Source organism: Ranitomeya imitator, chromosome 3, assembly GCF_032444005.1.
Source record: "Ranitomeya imitator isolate aRanImi1 chromosome 3, aRanImi1.pri, whole genome shotgun sequence".
In the NCBI taxonomy this organism is placed as follows: domain Eukaryota; kingdom Metazoa; phylum Chordata; class Amphibia; order Anura; family Dendrobatidae; genus Ranitomeya; species Ranitomeya imitator.
The window spans coordinates 246,974,482-246,992,472 of record NC_091284.1 but is presented as its reverse complement, the minus strand read 5'-3'; the positions used below and the strand labels follow the sequence as shown (position 1 = coordinate 246,992,472).

The 17,991-nt window shown below is 40.4% G+C and overlaps 1 protein-coding gene across 2 annotated transcripts; it reads left to right on the top strand.

The window, feature by feature from the left end:
* The first annotated feature begins 851 nt into the window (after positions 1-851).
* LOC138669663 (serine-rich adhesin for platelets-like) lies at positions 852-16,552 on the top strand. 2 transcript variants are annotated; one of them, XM_069756325.1, is made up of 9 exons: positions 852-1,027; positions 2,155-2,259; positions 2,352-2,411; positions 3,383-3,535; positions 5,460-5,631; positions 7,065-7,192; positions 11,893-11,969; positions 12,072-12,111; positions 13,616-16,552. In XM_069756325.1, exons 1-8 carry the CDS (start codon positions 1,022-1,024, stop codon positions 12,106-12,108), a joined length of 738 nt encoding a protein of 245 aa, XP_069612426.1. In that variant the 5' UTR covers positions 852-1,021; the 3' UTR covers positions 12,109-12,111; positions 13,616-16,552. The 2 variants fall into 2 exon arrangements, with proteins under 2 accessions (XP_069612426.1, XP_069612425.1); XM_069756324.1 differs by having other exon boundaries at positions 5,955-7,192.
* Positions 16,553-17,991: the final 1,439 nt, after the last annotated feature.

Below are 17,991 nucleotides of genomic sequence, written 5' to 3'. Positions count from 1 at the left end.
CAGGAGCCGAGTGTCATGCGTCTGTGCTCCGATTCTCTCGCACAGGGAGGATTGGAGCACAGCTGCGGAGGAGGCGGAGAAATTAATTTCTCCATCTCCTCCATTGCTGGGGTCCGCTTATAGCGCACATCACTCGAATGATATCCGAGTGGTGTGCGCGGTCTCACTCGCACCCATAGGCTTATATGGGTGCGAGTGAGCCGAGAGTTTTCCTCGGTCCGAGACAATCACAGCATGCTGCGATTGTCTCGGACCGAGGAAATCGGCCGACAAAAAGTCGGCTGCTGGGAGCGGCCCCATATGGTAACATTGGTACGAGTGCAATGCGATTTTTTATGCCAGTGCACTCGGCCGTTTATAACGCCAGTGTAACGCTGGCCTGAGTGCGCCTGGGCATGGGATGAGATGGCTGCCGGCTGACAGAAAATCTAATATGAATGGGGGCTTCAGAATAGCATTTTGGGCTTTTCATACTAAGCGTGCCAGAACCATGCCAGTGGTGCAGTTTATACATAAAATTTATATTACCACACGATGCCAGGCTGAGGTGCCCATGACCACTACACAATGTAACACTACTAACAACTAACAATAAAAAGATGTAAAGTGGCGATGTAAAGTGCCTGACAGCCCTGCGCCTCAGCAGTATGCACGGTATGTATGGAGGTCGCAAACAACTCTGTGGCCCGGGGGTCGCTGTGCCCCCAGTGAGGGGACGTCGCCTCACTACTCTGCTTTGTGTCTGTGGAGAGAGTCTGGCTGCAGTCCACGGGGCTTTCCCAGAAGCACATGCCTCTTCTGGCTGAGGGAGAGGCGACTCCTTTATAAGCAGCCAGCGGCGCCTCGCGTTCACTGACTCCGGTGCTGACAGTGAGGGGAGGACGAGCTCTGCTGCTGCTGCTGCACACGGGCACCGCTCTACCACCCGGTGCCAGCCCGAGACTGGATACTACGTGGACTACTCCCGGACACCAGCTGTGTGCTCTGCTAGCTGAAGTATAGGGGACCCGGGCACGACACAATGCTGGTGAGTCGCCCACTGCGCGGGCATGGGACTGAAGTTAGGAGAACCTGGCACAGTCAGTGCCCCTGCTGGATCAGCAGACATGACATGACCCCTCAATAGTCAAGTGCCATAAATTAGACAGTGCCATTCACCTGGCAACTACCATTATCTCTGTCCTTCTTCATGGCCATGCCCAATTGTCCCATCTCACATTCTGTGCCAGGTCTCACCCCACTATATATAAAAGCGCCAGCTCTTCTTTATCATCTCTATACCATACTGTACATGTGCTATGAGCACTGGCTTTTTTATTAACCATATAATGTACAGACCCTGTGCAACCACCAGAGATCAGAGTTACTTCACTGACACAAGTAATGGGGCGAGGGCCGCGGAGGTCCACAACGTGCTCCTCCTGTCCTGGGATGACTATAGCAGGATTATTGCGGTAGGTTCCCTCTTTGGTGAAAACCCCTCTCACGCACCCTCCATTGGGGTCGGCTATAGTAACTACAGCAAACCCATCTGCTGCATGTCCTGAAACCATATATATATAATTGTTTAATAAAATCAGCTCGGTGCCAATCCAGTCTTTCAGGACGATTTTACTACTGAAGCGACAGGTATGGCAGTATAGGTCATAGTGCAACTATAAAAGTGACGCGTGATTGTATTAAATTAGCTCGGGAAATGTCATGCGGACGTATGGACACATCCCTAATTTTCTTCCAGGTTATTTTACATATGGATTCAAAGCTTGATTTCTCAGCCCTGACTTATCAAAGTACTCGCTTGATTACTCAGCAGCACTGTTCTCATAAATCAAGTATCATTTCTATCATAGTACTATAGTACGGACTTATATAGCCATATCACCAGTTTCAGAAGTAAAATTGTCCTACAGATTGCTTTTAATTAGTGTTATGGGTTTTTATAATTATTTATTATTATTATGACTTCATAGTGTAATCAAAGAGCCTCTGGAATTGTCTGTAGCTTTATACAGATATTCACCCCTCATATTAGTATTGTGACCACCATTTCTAAGGGTTTTACAGATTACAAAACTGACAATGTAGTAAGAGCCCTCCAGTAACTAGAAACAGAGATTAGGATATTTAAGATATTTAATTGTGTATTTGTTTTAGGCCATCATGTCATGGATTGTTTTGCTGATCTACGCGGCTTCATGCGCCTTTGCTGACACGTGTTTGGTTGAAATTTCGATTGAAAGCAAGATTATAAAGGAAATGGTAAGACCTGAATAGAAGGAAGCACACAAAGAATACTTGTCTCCTATATATTTCCTTCATTTCCTTACATCTGTTTATTTTATCTCTTACAGATTGATACCCAGGGATATTTTTGTTCAATGCCTGTAAAAATCCTCAGTAAAGAAAAAGTGGTAAGTGTTATTATGTATGGCGTGAAGTAGAGATACAGAAAGTAAAATTCAGTTAAGCACAGTGTTATCTGTATTTAGTAATGTACGTTCCAAGTTTCACAAGAACTGCAGCAAGGGCTTATGATAATTTTAAGCACCTAACTTACTATGGTTTGCAGCTCAAGGCAGAAATTGCATTGGAATGAGAAAAACTGGGCATAGAGGCTTGGTAACATCAGTCTAGGCTTTATGCTTGTTATCAAACAGATACATAGACAGATCTGATAGTGTGGTGCTTGGTGCATGAAAACTGCCATTCATAAAGCGAAATATCGTTGATGAACACAGTTCTATAAACAGGAGAAAGGAGTGTTATCCAAACGTATTGTGTATGGCTGTCAGGATCCCTGTCCTAGGACCATTGCTGAAAATACAGACAAATCTGATACATAAGCATCGAGAGTGTGCATGTTCACGTCAGCGGTAGCACTGTGCCATTGACCTCGGAAGTGGGAGAGCATGTGGAGCGGTGCACTCCTCAAAAGGAAACTTGAGAACACCCCTTTAACAAAATAATGTGGTAGAGGACACTTAAAGGAAGACTCTCTAATAAACCAACTTTTCTTACATTGTAACTTGTGTGGCGGGCAGATAAGTCTGGATTGTAAACAGATAGCAGTGTCTGTGCTTCTCAGGAGTACAACGCAGTGGCACTTATCTACAGGTGTATTGATCTCGTGCCAACAGGACTCTTGGCACTTGCTTTTCTTAATGAAAGATAGCCATCCTGTGCACCGCCAGAGTATTTTTTTTTACTAGCAGTATCTTTCCTCTCCGTGTACTTCAGTATTTATGGGAAATGTTGCTCCTTCAGGAATAATATACATGTAGGGAATAAGATATTCTAGAACTACTGGGCTTTGATTGTCATGAGAACGATGCATTATTGCTCATATTCTATACATGTCTGATTTATTCCATCTTTATTTCAGACAGAGAATTGCGACCTCTGGGCACTGGTATATGAAGTAGATGGCCTTTTGGAAAAGCTAAACTTCACCCCGGGCACACGTAATTACGAAAATAAGAACAAACTCATAGACTCTTTCAAAGATTGCTTAGCCGGAGAACAACATAGTGTACTGGTATGTTCTGTATAATAAGCTGAGTAATGTCAAGAAAGCATCATAATAGTGCTACATAATGTTGCATGGGACTGTATCATCAATTGGTCTAGGTTATAAAATCAATTCTCACTTTGTATAATATCTTTTAGGACATTGTTAAACAAGAGCCTACATACGGAGTCCCTAGGGAGAGGCGGCTTAGATATGTTGCATCCTTTAACTGGGTGGCAATTATTATGCCAATATCCCTTTCCCATATCTCTTACACTTAAAGCAAACCTAAATATATGGGGCATAAACCCAAAAAGTCATGGAAAGTGAGGGCAAATATATGCCTTCTTCCCACCCCAAGTATTTAAGAATGTGGTAGTGTTAACCATAACCAAAAAGGGTACTATTTTAATACTCTCTCATCTGTACCCTCAGATGTACAATAACGAAGAAACCAGAGGTTTAAAGTGATTATAATTTGCATTGCTGCAGATGAAGTCCACAATATATTGGGCATGCTGTTGATTTGAACATTTTCCCTACAAACTTATTCTGATTTGTTTTTTGAACTTTAAAGCTTACAATAATTGTTAGGGCAAAACCATGAACCGAACCTAAAAAACAACAAAGACTGAAAAAAGAGGTAACAAAATATAGCGCCAAAACTGTATTGTGTGAATTTGACTATTTAGGGTAGTGCAAGGTCATGGTGGAGTTTTCTTTTATGTACTGTTTTACTAGAGCGGATTTTCTTATTAGAAGTAAGACTAAATCTTTCCAGTGTAAGGTCTCTTTCACACTTCCATCTTTTGTCCCACGTCTAAATCCGTCGAGTTTTGACAAAACAGGATCCTGCAAATTTTTCTGCAGGATCCTGTTTTTTTCCAGACTTGTGTTAGTGACGGATTGCCATCCATTTCATCTGTCGTGCACTGGATCCGTCGGAAAATAGCGGTCCGTCGTGGAGAGAAAACGTTCAGAGGAACGTTTTTCCTGCACGTCGGAAAATCGGTCAGCGACAGCTTTTGTGCTGTCCGTCGTCGGCTATAATGGAAGCCTATGGATGCAGGATCCGTCGCTGACCGTCAAACACAGGAATCCAGCGACGTATCCCGTTTTTTCCCTCTGAGGATGCACGGAAGGATTTTCAAGGCAGGGAAAAAAATCTCTCTCTCTCTCTCCCAACGCATCCGTCATAACACTAGATGCGTTACCTCCATTGTATCACTATTTTATCGTCATCCGTTTGCACGCATTAGGACGGTACACTCCCGACAGAAGTATGAAAGAAGCCTTATTGGTATGTCACTCTCTACAAGGAGAAAACTTACCCCTTAGACCTCAGTCCAGAGGCTCTGACCTAGCCAAATCAGTTCTCATGCGTCACACTGATGAGGGCCAACAGCCCGAAACGCCGTGTCTGCGAATTGAGATACTCATTTGGCTTTTATCCTAAGTCATATTGCAAGACTCGTTAAAGGGTTGGTTGTGACTTGTAGGATCGCTACTTTCAACAGGTGGCGCTATAGAGTTCAAGTCCTCTTTTTCTCTGAAGAGGCAATTTGCATATCCAGTGTAACTAGTGATGCATAGCAGCCATGGTTGCAGCTCATAGCTGATCTGGGTCTAGTAAATGGTAGTAGTAGAGTTATTGTCTACAGCGGAGCTCTAGGCAGCAACACTTTGTGTAAATCTAGTTGCAGCAGATAACAGTGGCACACGTACAAGCATTTCTTCATTTAGCCTAAACTTCTTGTATATATCATGAAAAACGATAAAGGTTGCACCATGATTTACCAGGAATACTCTGGAATACTCTAGAACATTGGAACTGCATGGCATTGACAGTCTGAATAGTCTTAGGTCTACAGTATGTGATCAGCTTACAACCTCAGTTTTGTTTGCTTTCCTAAGTGTCTGGCTCCACCTAAAATGATTCATTATTTTTCAGGATGCAGTCAAATCTTACCTCCAAACCGTAAATTTGAATCCAATTGAGATTTTGCAGCGAGTAAATGACTCGTTACATAAACTAAATCGTTTCCATGCCAGCTCTAGTTCTGTTTCGGAATGTGAATCCTATTACAAGAAACATGGACAGAATAATAATGATGCTACTAAAGGTAAGACTGAAATTATTTCTGTGCATAAACTTTCTAGTTTACTTCTATCATTTGGTACATGTCTTTTCTGTGCTCCTGAGCTGCTTGTTATGGTTGTGAATTGTGTAGAGTTTGTACTAGTTATCCTAAGCAGGGATCTCAAGCCTCTACACTCTCCTTTCCAGCATTTATGTTGCTTGTCTGCATAACTTGCCTGGTGTGCTTCATGTAAAATGTCCATTATGCTCGTCACACTAACCAGCCATGTCACTTAGGATGTATATTGTATCCTGACAGATCATGGCTTCACCGAAGCCTCTTTCTGTCTTTTCTGAATCTTACAGGTCCTCGATGTGCATGCCCTTCCCCAACAACACCCATTTTCTCAAGTGCAACTTCTCAGCCTTCTCCAAGCTACTTATCAGAAGTTGCAAGCCGTACATATACATCAAGCCATTCACTTCATGCCAGTCCCTTGGCAGAGGACATGAGTGTCAGTTATCCTGACAAGCTGATAAATCCTCAGAAGAACTCACATGGGTTTGATTCTTCACCATTCATCTCTACGGATTTGCCAAATGATTTAAAGTCTCTTACTACCATTGTGGATTATTCGCATTCTGGTTCCACAGGGCGATCTGGGGATCATACAGACATTCCCCTGACTAGGACAGAATTTACTAAAGATATCTACGAACCATCATTTGTTAGCTTACATCCATATCAAACTAGTACAGATCCTGAGAAAGTTAATAAAGATGTGTCAAATTCAGATACTGAGGGCATGCATGAATCAGAGGTGCCTCCTACTACTTTAGAAAATCAAAGCCTTCCCTCACACCTTCTTCTAAATGGAGAAATCTCTACTGTCATGGATCCAGATGAAACAATGAAAACTACAACGCTTGATTCACAAAGCTCTATGGGGTCTGTGTTTCAGCACTCTCTCTCTGTACCCAGCAAAGAACCAGGCATTGAAATGTCATACAGCTCTGTGACCAAAAAACGCCGTTCTATCTTATATATGGGTGCAATTTCTAGGGCTGATCTGACAACACAGGCTGATTCTAGCCTATCCATTAGTACCAACGATCCTAACCACCCATTTCTAAGTTCTGTCCAAACAATAATCCCATCTAGCAGAATGAGCTTATCTAACACTGAAGCCCCTGAATCTATGTCACAGGGAAAAGTCATAAAGGATAATGGCCTTGGCTGGGCTTCCTCTTACCTTTCTTCTACCGTGCAGACTTCTAAATCTGAACCATCCATGTCTTCTTCTGTGCCTGGAAGCCAAGTTCTTCTACCAGATGTTACACATAACCCAGTGTTAAATGTTCTAAAGTCGCACAATATTCTTCCACACCAAGAGATCAACATGGCTAGTGATGACAAGCAAAACAGTGTTTCAGGTCCCAACCATAGCTCTAATATGCTCCCATTCATTGCAACAGAACAATTTGAAGATGGAAGAAAGAAAGAACATGATCAAAGCAAGCTCCCGCTGATCATCATTGTAATCCTCGTGATGTTAGTGTTACTGTTTCTGTGCGGATTTCTCTATTACAAGCATCAATATCAGGTGGGTTGTCATCTCATTACATGTTTTATACAGCGTGATGCATTGCAATGATCTAAACCTAGTTCTTGGATATATTTTACTATATATGTTTCTGATTCCACATAATAAGCATGCTTTAATAAAATAGTATGCTTATTATGCAAATGCAAAAAGCAGGTGATAAACTGAAAGAATATATAGTCAAAAAGTCTAAAAAAATAAGGGAGTGCTTTATCAAGACTGAAATTTGGTATGCTATTCTTGAACTTGTAGCCTGCTATAGCTTGTGAGAAATAAATTAAGAGGTGCACGCTTCTTAATAAATGTACTGCAGGTTCAGGTTGCTCAAGTGCAACAAAATTAAAAGTATACCATCTGTGAGCTAGCATAAATTTCATCCACAATGCACACCAGTTTTCTTGTGTATATTATAGGCAAATTTATTGTGCTATTATAAACCTTGTTCCATTTACTATCCCTCTCCCTCTTTTTGAAAAAGTAGCAATAGACTGAAAAAAATCCCAACATTTTGCAAAAGAAAATGCCACATGCAACAAATTTTATTCATTTTTTAAACCAGTTTTTGTGTCACAGAATGGATGGCAAATTCTCCCTTAAGTGTTCTAGGTTTCTAATGAACAGACCTGTCACCAGAAAAAACGCTATTAACTTGCATATATGGATCTGCCAATCTCCCACACTTTGCCAAACACTACGGGATGAAAATGAACTTTATAACAAGTAAAAAAGAAATATTTTAGTAACCTTACCATCCTCATCTTACTCCAGGGGGCTGTCCGTCACCCAGGGTCTAGGCTTGGCATCCGCAGCAACAAAATCCAGACATAAAATATATGACCCAGCGATGAAGAATACGCTGCACCTTCAGAGGTGAAGGTGCAGCGGATTCTTCATCGCCGGGTCATATATTTTTTGTCCGAAAATGAACTTTATTCCCCCCACAGTGATCCAGTTGCAGTCACGGGGGCAGCACAGCACGTGGGGCTGAGTATACAGAGGGTCGGGGGCAGCACAGCATGTGGGTTTGAGTATACAGAGAGTTCCCTTTAAACTTGGAGCTGTATCCAAGTTTCTAGGTCTGAAGATGCTTTGTGTACAGAGCAATAAATGTATGCAACACATCCATGAAGAATTATACACAGACACAGGTTTATACTGTCTAATATAAAGGAATCTTACGCTTCTATACAATATTATCAGCCATGTCTCTCTTCCTAACAAACCTTTGTTTGGCTGTAAGACAACTAGTTGTAGCAGCAGCCTCTCCCACTTTGTTCTGTCTACAGTAGGACTTAATGGGGTATTACCATCTCCAAGATCCTGTCCCAGTATGTAGTAGGTGTAGTAATAATAATAACATTAGCAAGTACCTCCAATTAGAAATGTAGTATAGTTTTTCAGCCTCGCTATGTTTCTTTCCTCCTGTACAAGTATTGCAGGATCTTAGGTATCCTTAGACATCCAGTAAGGTAGCTTGACTGATGTTAATGCTCTTTTCTCAGATTAAACCTATATCTGCAGTGAAATAGAGTTTCTGGACATGAAAGGTTCCCTTTCAGATGGAGACCTTACTACGTATACTCTTTATGATTTATGAATAATAATCTTTATTTTTATATAGCGCTAACATATTCCGCAGCGCTTTACAGTTTTGCACACATTATCATCACTGTCCCCGATGGGGCTCACAATCTAAATTCCCTATCAGTATGTCTTTGGAATGTGGGAGGAAACCGGAGTACCCGGAGGAAACCCACACAACACGGAGAGAACATACAAACTCTTTGCAGATGTTCAAGGTTGGATTAGAACCCAGGACTCCAGCGCTGCAAGGCTGCAGTGCTATCCACATGAATCACTATTTTGTAATGTGTCAGTAAAAATATTATCAGTCTGTGGTTTTCAATAAGTTTATTTTGGATAATGTGTTTTTCTCCCTCTCTTTTTACCTCCCACGCTACATAAAAGGAATGGCAGTAGTATATTTATTGCCCCAAGGGTTGACACATGATACTAAAGTTATCTCTGGCTAAGCACTAAGGCCTGATTCATCATTTATGTTATTCTCTTGAAGTCTCTTTTTTTGTCTTGTATCTCTTGTCTTTTTTGGCTCAAAATTCTTCAAAATGGGACACCTGGTTCATGAATTTTGCACAAAATCAAAAATGCTTTTTATTTTTCGTATCTTTCATGTGCAAGAAAAACTAGCATGTTCCACTAAAATGGCTCAAAATTTGCACCAACATTTTGGATGTACATAAAATCACTCCAAAAGGGAAGGTGGGCTGGAATAAATTGAGGCAAACATTTTTCAACATTTGAAAAAAATGGCAATTGATTAATCAGCCAAAACCCCAAACCCTGCCCATGAACAGGCCAGACACCACCAAAATCCACTTTGAGATATGCACAAATTAAATGACGAACAAGATGCAAATGAAAGCTAGGCAAAAACACGAAACAGTAGACAAAAAACAGGCGTAAATGCAATAGTGTAACCACAACACCAGCTACCCTTAGTGACAGAGGCAACCTGAAAATAATTTTATATAGGATATGTGTCACCCTGATGAAGGGGAACCGTTTATTCCCCGAAAAGAGTTGGTATCTCTTTTGGCCATTCGCGCACTCCGTAGGGCTGTGACGTCACATGCCGGTCAGCCTCTGTCAGCCATTTTTCCATTGCCGTGCAACCAGGGACGCTAGCGGCCGGGGCTCCCCTGGCTCTGCGCTTTTTTTCCTGATCCCTTGGAGCCTCATGGTCTTTCTTCGAGCCTAAAGGTACCGTCACACTAAGCGACGCTGCAGCGATACCGACAACGATCCGGGTCGCTGTTTGGTCGCTGGAGAGCTGTCACACAGACCGCTCTCCAGCGACCAACGATGCCGGTAACCAGGGTAAACATCGGGTTACTAAGCGCAGGGCCGTGCTTAGTAACCCGATGTTTACCCTGGTTACCATCCTAAAAGTAAAAAAAACAAACGCTTCATACTTACCTTCAGCTGTCTGTCCCCGGCGCTCTGCTTCTCTGTACTGGCTGTGAGCACAGCGGCCGGAAAGCACAGCGGTGACGTCACCGCTCTGCTTTCCTGCCGCTGTGCTCACAGTGAGTGCAGGAAAACACAGCGCCGGAGGACAGACAGCGGAAGGTAAGTATGAAGCGTTTGTTTTTTTTACTTTTAGGATGGTAACCAGGGTAAACATCGGGTTACTAAGTGCGGCCCTGCGCTTAGTAACCCGATGTTTACCCTGGTTACCAGCGAAGACATCGCTGAATCGGTGTCACACACGCCGATTCAGCGATGTCTGCAGGGAGTCCAGCGACGAAATAAAGTTCTGGACTTTCTGCAGCGACAAACGACATCACAGCAGGATCCTGATCGCTGCTGTGTGTCAAACTGAACGATATCGCTAGCCAGGACGCTGCAATGTCACGGATCGCTAGCGATATCGTTTAGTGTGACGGTACCTTTACTGTTGCAACCTGTAGCTCCAGTGAGAGAACGGGGATTAGTCATTCAGTAGGTCAGTTGCTGTTAAAGTTGCACACTTTGTTATTTCAGCAGCAGACCATTTGTTTGTACTGCTTATATTGTTTGTACTACGTATATTGATTTCTTGGCGAGTATGTGTATCGCCTATTGCCTAGTGTCACTGTAAACAACTTGCGGCATATTGCATTGCCATCAGTTTCTAGAGCTATATATGCTGCTATTGCAGCAGAGGACTAGTTATATAGTATTTTATTTGCTTGCACTGTTTAAATGGACCTCTTGTTGTGAGATTTGGAATATACTGGCTATTGTTTACAAACAAAATTGGGGTACCTTTTTTGGGGGATTAGGTGACCATTGTAGGGATTAGCGCGGTAAACTGTTGTATTTATTTAGTAAATGCAATAGTGATTTGGGCCCTAAGTGATCCTACAGATGTCTGTGAAACTTAGTGCGCGCACATACTGCAAAGCACCGACTACCGCTGGTCTCTTGACCAGAACTCAATAAGCTCATAGATATACACTGATGTGAAAAAGTGTTTGCGCCCTTCCTGATTTCCTATTCTTTTGTATGTTTTGTCACACTTAAATGTTTCAGATCACCAAACAAAGTTAAGGGTATATGCACACGTCAGGATTTCTTGCAGAAAATTCCTGAAGAAAACCAGACATTTTCTGCAAGAAATCCGCATGCTTTTTTTCCCTAGTTTTTTGCGTGTTTTTTTTCTGGAGCTTTCCCACTGCATTATATAGCAGGAAAAACGCGAAAAAAACGCAAAATTAATGAACATGCTGTGTTTTCTACCGCATCATGTGCACAAAAATTGCAGAATGCATTCTAAATGATAGGATGCATATGTATGCGGTTTTTTTGGTGTTTTTATAGCGATAAAACGCAAAAAAACAGCAACGTGTGCACACAGCCTAAATATTAGACAAAGATAACACAAGTAAACACAAAATGCAGTTTTTAAATGAAGGTCTTTATTATGGGTAAAAGAAATCTAAACCTACTGGGCCCTTTGTGAAAAAGTGATTGTCCCCTAAACCTAATAACTGGTTGGGCCACCCAACAACAACTGCAATCAAGCGTTTGCGATAACTGTCAATGAGTCTTTTACAATGCTCTGGAGCCCTAAATGTGTACGGTGACGTAATTTGTTTTCATTGGTTTTGTAAATCCTTCATTTTTCTTATTTTCAGGCGTTACAAAGAAGATTAAACATAAGTTATGACCTAGATCTTGACAGAAATCCCGGTACAGTGATGCCTGAAGAGAGGTGAGCTATTAGCATTACTTTGTGTTTTCTGATATTGTATACCTGTGTTTGATCTCATCTTTACATTTTGTGCCTTTATCAATACGATTCCTTTTTTTTCAGGGTACACTTACAAATAATTGAATGTGAAAATGTGTAATTGGTAAGTATTTCAACTTTTACTCCAATTTAATTTTTGTAAAAAATTTATTTCTTGTTTCTTTTCCTAGTTTAAATACACTTCAATATTCTGCTGGTTTCCACAGAAGACAGGCAGCTGTGTATCTGAAGCTTGCAGTTAGATGTGTGATCTAACCGGTTAGCTCCTAACTGAGCACTTTGGTAACTGGAAACCAACAGGATTCTGAATTTCTCTTTAACCCTGTGACATCCTGCAACAAATATATCTGCAAAGAGTCGACTACATCTGAGTGTCCGTCTCCAGTAGGCATACATGCCTGAAAATGATGCACGACAGATCGCACATTCACTCTGTCTGCACCATCATAGTCTAATGCCCCATTGGCACATAAACTGCCAATCCCGTTTTGTGGGGGGTTTGGACGCCTGCCCCGACAGTACCAATGAATGGGTGTCAGAACGGAATGTAAAAGCACCCTAACCGTGATTTCATGGGTACTACCCAATGTACCCACAATACATCATGGGCTTATAACCAATTGCTACTGCCATATATAGAGATAACACTGAAGCCCATTTGATGTCAATAGTACTGAAGTGGTTTTGACAGGATAGTGGTGGGAGCATGCAATGAAATGTAAAACTGTTATATAAAATATAATGTTCTAATAATAATGGTATGTATACAAATAAGTAAATAAAAATAACAATAGTGGACAGTACAAGGTGAACTAGTTGCGGTAATAGTATGTGCTCAGGAGCTGCACGGCGGCACATATAGTGCATCCATATGGCGCCATATTATGGAGGGTATAAAATCTTAAATGCAGTAGTTCATGGAGAGATCGCCACTTTGTACCATTTTGATTCTCTCTATGTCTTCATATTGAATTAGGGACGTTCATAGGTGCAAGAGGAAGGTTTAGACCTCTGTGGGTGCCATATTATGACTCTATACAATTTTTAGTTTGTGCAGACACACACTACAACCTTGTGCTTATGACATAGAGTAATGTACTGTTTACATGCAGAATTTCATTTTAAAGGAGTTGTGCCATGGGGGACAGCTGTATATGGCTGTCTTGATCAGCCCTATAGATATTGTATATACTTTCACTGCACTCGCGCTTCCACTGCTTCATTCATATTCCTCCTCATTTCCTTCTTGCAGTGAGAAGGAACAGGAGTTTAGGGTCCCTAATTTAGTGATTGGGGGATTGCAATAGAACCAGCACTAATCAGACTTTTATGACCTATTCGGTGGATAGGTGATAAATCTTCATGGCACAACCCTTTTAATGTTCTGAAACTAGACATACTCTAACCTAGAGCTATATAAATTATCTCTAAACACTATGTTTTACAGCTGCAGTTCACAACAGGTAGATTAAAGTTTCCTGTAAATTATTGACTCAGACAGGTGTGTCGCAAGTATCCTAAGCAAGGCATTTCAGGAAACCTATGTTGCAAGCTATGTTGTCTCAGTACTGTATTAACTCTTTACTTTGCTTATTACTGTCTTATAGGTCATATGGAAATGCTTGAAGAGAGCAGGAGAGGTTATTGGGGGCAGTCGGAGCCCACCTGTATGGATTGCACAGGAAGTGTGAATTCCTCCTGTCATTTGGTGTCATGTGTTTTCATTAATCACAAAGAGGTTAAGACATGTAAGTGACAGTGGCGTGGGGTTTTACTTCCTATACTGACGGAGGATCCCTTAAAGAGAGAAATACTTGACAGATCATGGTCGTCCAAGTGCCTCGCCTTACCGTGTGCATACTGGCTGTTTAATGGAAGGACACATAAAGTTGGCACAGTCATCCCACTGAAAAATGTGTGGACAACTTCTTCTTAAGGAAAGTGGAAGTCGGATTGTACAAATATTTTTTGATGAACTTTGTTCTGTGTTTAGCTGATATTTGCACACATAATTCTACTAGATAAGCCTCTAGTAGTCCCGCTAACTTAGGCAGTAGCCTTGCTTTAAAGGAAATCTGTCACCAGGTTTTTGCCACCTAATATGAGAACTGAATAATGTAGAGACCGAGACCCCGATTCCAACGATGTGTCACTTACTGGGCTGCTTGCTGTAGTTTTGATAAAATCAGTTTTATCAACAGGAGATTATTACTTGAAGACATGTAGTCCTTTGTATTAATGAGCTCTGGTTAACATCCATTACTCCCCCCGATCACTGGTTGGCAGATATCTGCTTATGTACTGTGTACACAGAGTTCTGCCAATCAGCGCTGGAAGTTTGTTTAGACAGAACTCAACATTCAGAGAACTGGTAGATAAAACAGTGATTTTTTTTTGTAATCAAAACTGTAGCAAGCAGCCTGGTAAGTGACACATCGCAGGAATCGAGGTCTCTTCCTCTACATCATGCTCTTCTCAGATGGGTGGCAAAAACCTGGTGACAGATTTAAGGAATTGTTTTTTTTTTTCCTGAATAGGAATGTTTAGTAAACCGTTATAACTTGGAAATTGATCTGTAAATAGCTTTGCAGTCTCTGTTAACACTATTCACAAATGCTCTTATATCAGTAACCATTAATTTCAACAATATTTATTTATTTTATACTTTCTACATTTTATATCGTGGCTATTATCTTCCTACTGACACTAGTCTTAAGTGTTGATCAACATCTTTATGTTGCCTTTATAGTTTTTACAAATTATAGTTGTTATTAATGTCATTTTTTGATGGTGAACCTTAGGAAGCAGCTGCCAGCGTAGTAAAAGCTATATTCAATTTCCATTTAGCATAGGGAATGCTTATTTGCACTTAACTAGAAATAATAATTTTTTAATAGTATATCTTGATTGTGGCATCCATATTTAAAATATTGGGTGGGACTTGGCTGCATTCACACTTGTATTCAGGATATTTCATCTGTTTCTTGCCATTATTTGTACCAGAAATAGGATTACATCCCAACAGACAAGAGCTGTATGGGATGTCTTTCCTGTTCTTTCCTGTTCTTTTTAATGCTAGTATGAATGTAGTCTTAGTCTATAATGTAATATCATGTAAAAAGATGATTTTTCTTTGCAAACTTTTTTTTTTTACAGTGATAGTAGTATTTGCACAGTAGGCAGTTCTAACATTGCATTGTATGTTCTCTATCAAAACTGTGGAATATATTGGCATTGTATAACAAATAGGAAATATATAACTGCAGAAGAGCAGTTTGTGACAAAATAGGTAATGCACTCCATATAGAACTGTGAGAATATAACTGGGCCATGACTGGTACTTTAAAAAGACTCAACCGCTATATGGGCTGAGATAGGCAGCTGCTTGTGCCATTTATTGGAATCTGTGCCAAACGATGAATTGAATGTTATTACGGGTGTATTTGTAGATGCAAGTTTTGTGGCATTTTTTGCATGTCTTGCAAAGACTACATAAAATAAGCATTTATGAATACAAAGCGAATAGAGCCACAATAATAAATTATTACCACTTTGCATAGCAGTACTTGGTTTAAAAATCTAAACAGAAGATAAGTATAGATACTGTGCTAATACTGAATGCTGATTCCTCCATAACGAAAAATGAGTGTAATTTAATAAAACGGCCTTACTTATACACATAGGGCTCTTCACACAGATCCTTCAGAGTTTACAGCAAAAGGCGTAGAAGATGATCCATGAAGCTACTAAATTGACTCAAGCTGGGGAGCACAGGGAGGGGGAGGCCTATTTTTATGCCTTCGCTTTCCCAGCCCTTGGCAGGAGAAAGTTACATTTATTTGCTCCCTCTTTCCCCTCCATTGCAGGAAAGGACAGCATGATCTCTGATCCCTTGTATACCGTCCATGTGGAAGATGATGAGGGGACACCATGAATCATATGCTGTGGTTCATTTTCATTCACATACTTTTTAGTTTTGGTGTAATCAGTTTTTAAGTTCATGGCACCGATAAAAGATCCTTTATTTTTCAAACATTTGAGATGTGAAGATGATCGGTAAAAATGATTAGTCAGCAGATAGTCTTGTCAAAACTAAAGGAAGGAAGCTTTACAATGTGTGATAACCTTTCCATGTTTTTGTTTCCTCTGAATGTGTTTGACTTGCTCTGTAGCCTTTAATCTAACACAGAAGAAAGTGATCGGAGCACCGAAAAGTGAACTCTATACCCAACAACGGCCATTGAATTTGTCTTGTTAGGTCTTGTTAGGTGTCCAGTTACACTCTTCTGCGCCAACATATCTTTCTGCATGGCGATATATCTTTGTGATTTTAAGAATGGCTACTTCTGTATGTCCCGATGTTAATATGGGTTTTCTAGTAGAGTAGAGTTGATCTCCTCTGGTAGGTGTAGATGTCTCTGTGCTGGGCACAGATTTTTGAATGAGAGTTTTTTAAATGTATTTTTATACTTTTAACATTATGATTGTGTGGTTTTAAGATGTTTATTTAATGGAAATGAATTGTTAATAAATGTTTTAATATATGTCTGGTTGTGTTAGTATTTATGAAACCAAATATCAACTAAAGCAACATATTGATTGTGTTTATTTTCAATGCATTGACACCCAAAAAGTACACTTAACAACCTTTTTTGATTATATAGTATTAGGAGGGGTGCAAATCACTATTTTGTATTTGACTTGTACTTCACATCTGCTATATGTTATTGAGAGACATGTTCTAATGAAGATAAGAAAGCAGCAGACAGGTTAACATTCTTGGGATTTTTACTGTAGATGAGTGTAAATATCCAATGCGGAGATAGAGTAGAAATAAAGTGACAAATATGAAAAGATGAAGATATGAAAATTCATGTTGAAACGTCTAATGCAAGCAAGAATATGCAGGGATTTATTGGGAATGTGAATCTTGCAATTGCAGCCTTTTTGTCAAGATTTCTGTTGCATCACCGTAGTGCTTCTCGCAGATGTTTCAAGAACAACAAGAAAAAAAGTTCCGATGTCCTATGATATTGCAAAATAGCTATTCACAGGAAGTAGCATGACAGATACAGGCAGTGGAGGAAAAATAGAATCCTCTGAGGCATCCTTGGCAAGCATTCTGTCTAGAGTAGGATCAGATTGCAGCTGGAGTTAAAGGAACTTTCTGGTTTTCCAGAAATAATGTTTAATCACGGTATAAATAATGTAACATTCTCATATACTCTGTTTTATAGTTTTTCAACATTTTAAGATATCAATTTGCCTTCAGGGAATGATAGCAATCAGATGCTCATAGCCAGAACATACCTTGTTCTCCATTTTGTTGAGAAATAGATACAACTGTATCCAATCATAATATGGTCAGTGACACATTTCCAGTACTGCCGTTCCTATTCTCTCATACATGTGTGTCAAATATACAGAATGTTGTCAGTGGGAAAATCAAGATAATCTTGTAGTTATGATAACTTTTACTGGCTAGTAAAAATTAAATGATGTTGCAAAGCAAGCTTTCAAGACAACTTAGGTCTGTTCCTCAGGCATGGTATAACAAAAGGTATCATAACTACAAGATTGTCTTGTTTTTCCCACTGAGGGCATTCTTTTGTCAACTGCCTAACCCAATACTAATCCCTTTTTTATTTTAATCAAATATACAGATAACGGAGATCACTCACAAATAGCTTCCGAGAGTCACATTAGAAACTTTTTGAACTGTCAGGATCGAGTTAAAGAGGTTTTCCACTTTCAGAAACTGTACCCCAAATGCTTTAAAATATCTTAAATAACATAAATAGAGCAGATAATCATTCTTCTGGTTCATTCTTCTGGAGAGAACATATCACTGCTGTAGTCAACCTCTGAGCTCAGCAGGTGTGTTGAGGTGGACGGCTCAAGCTGCTGATCCCAGTCATTGGTTACAGCCGTGATTTGCGCTGTCAACCTGAAGTCACAGCTGTAGCTAAGACGTAAGCAGTGG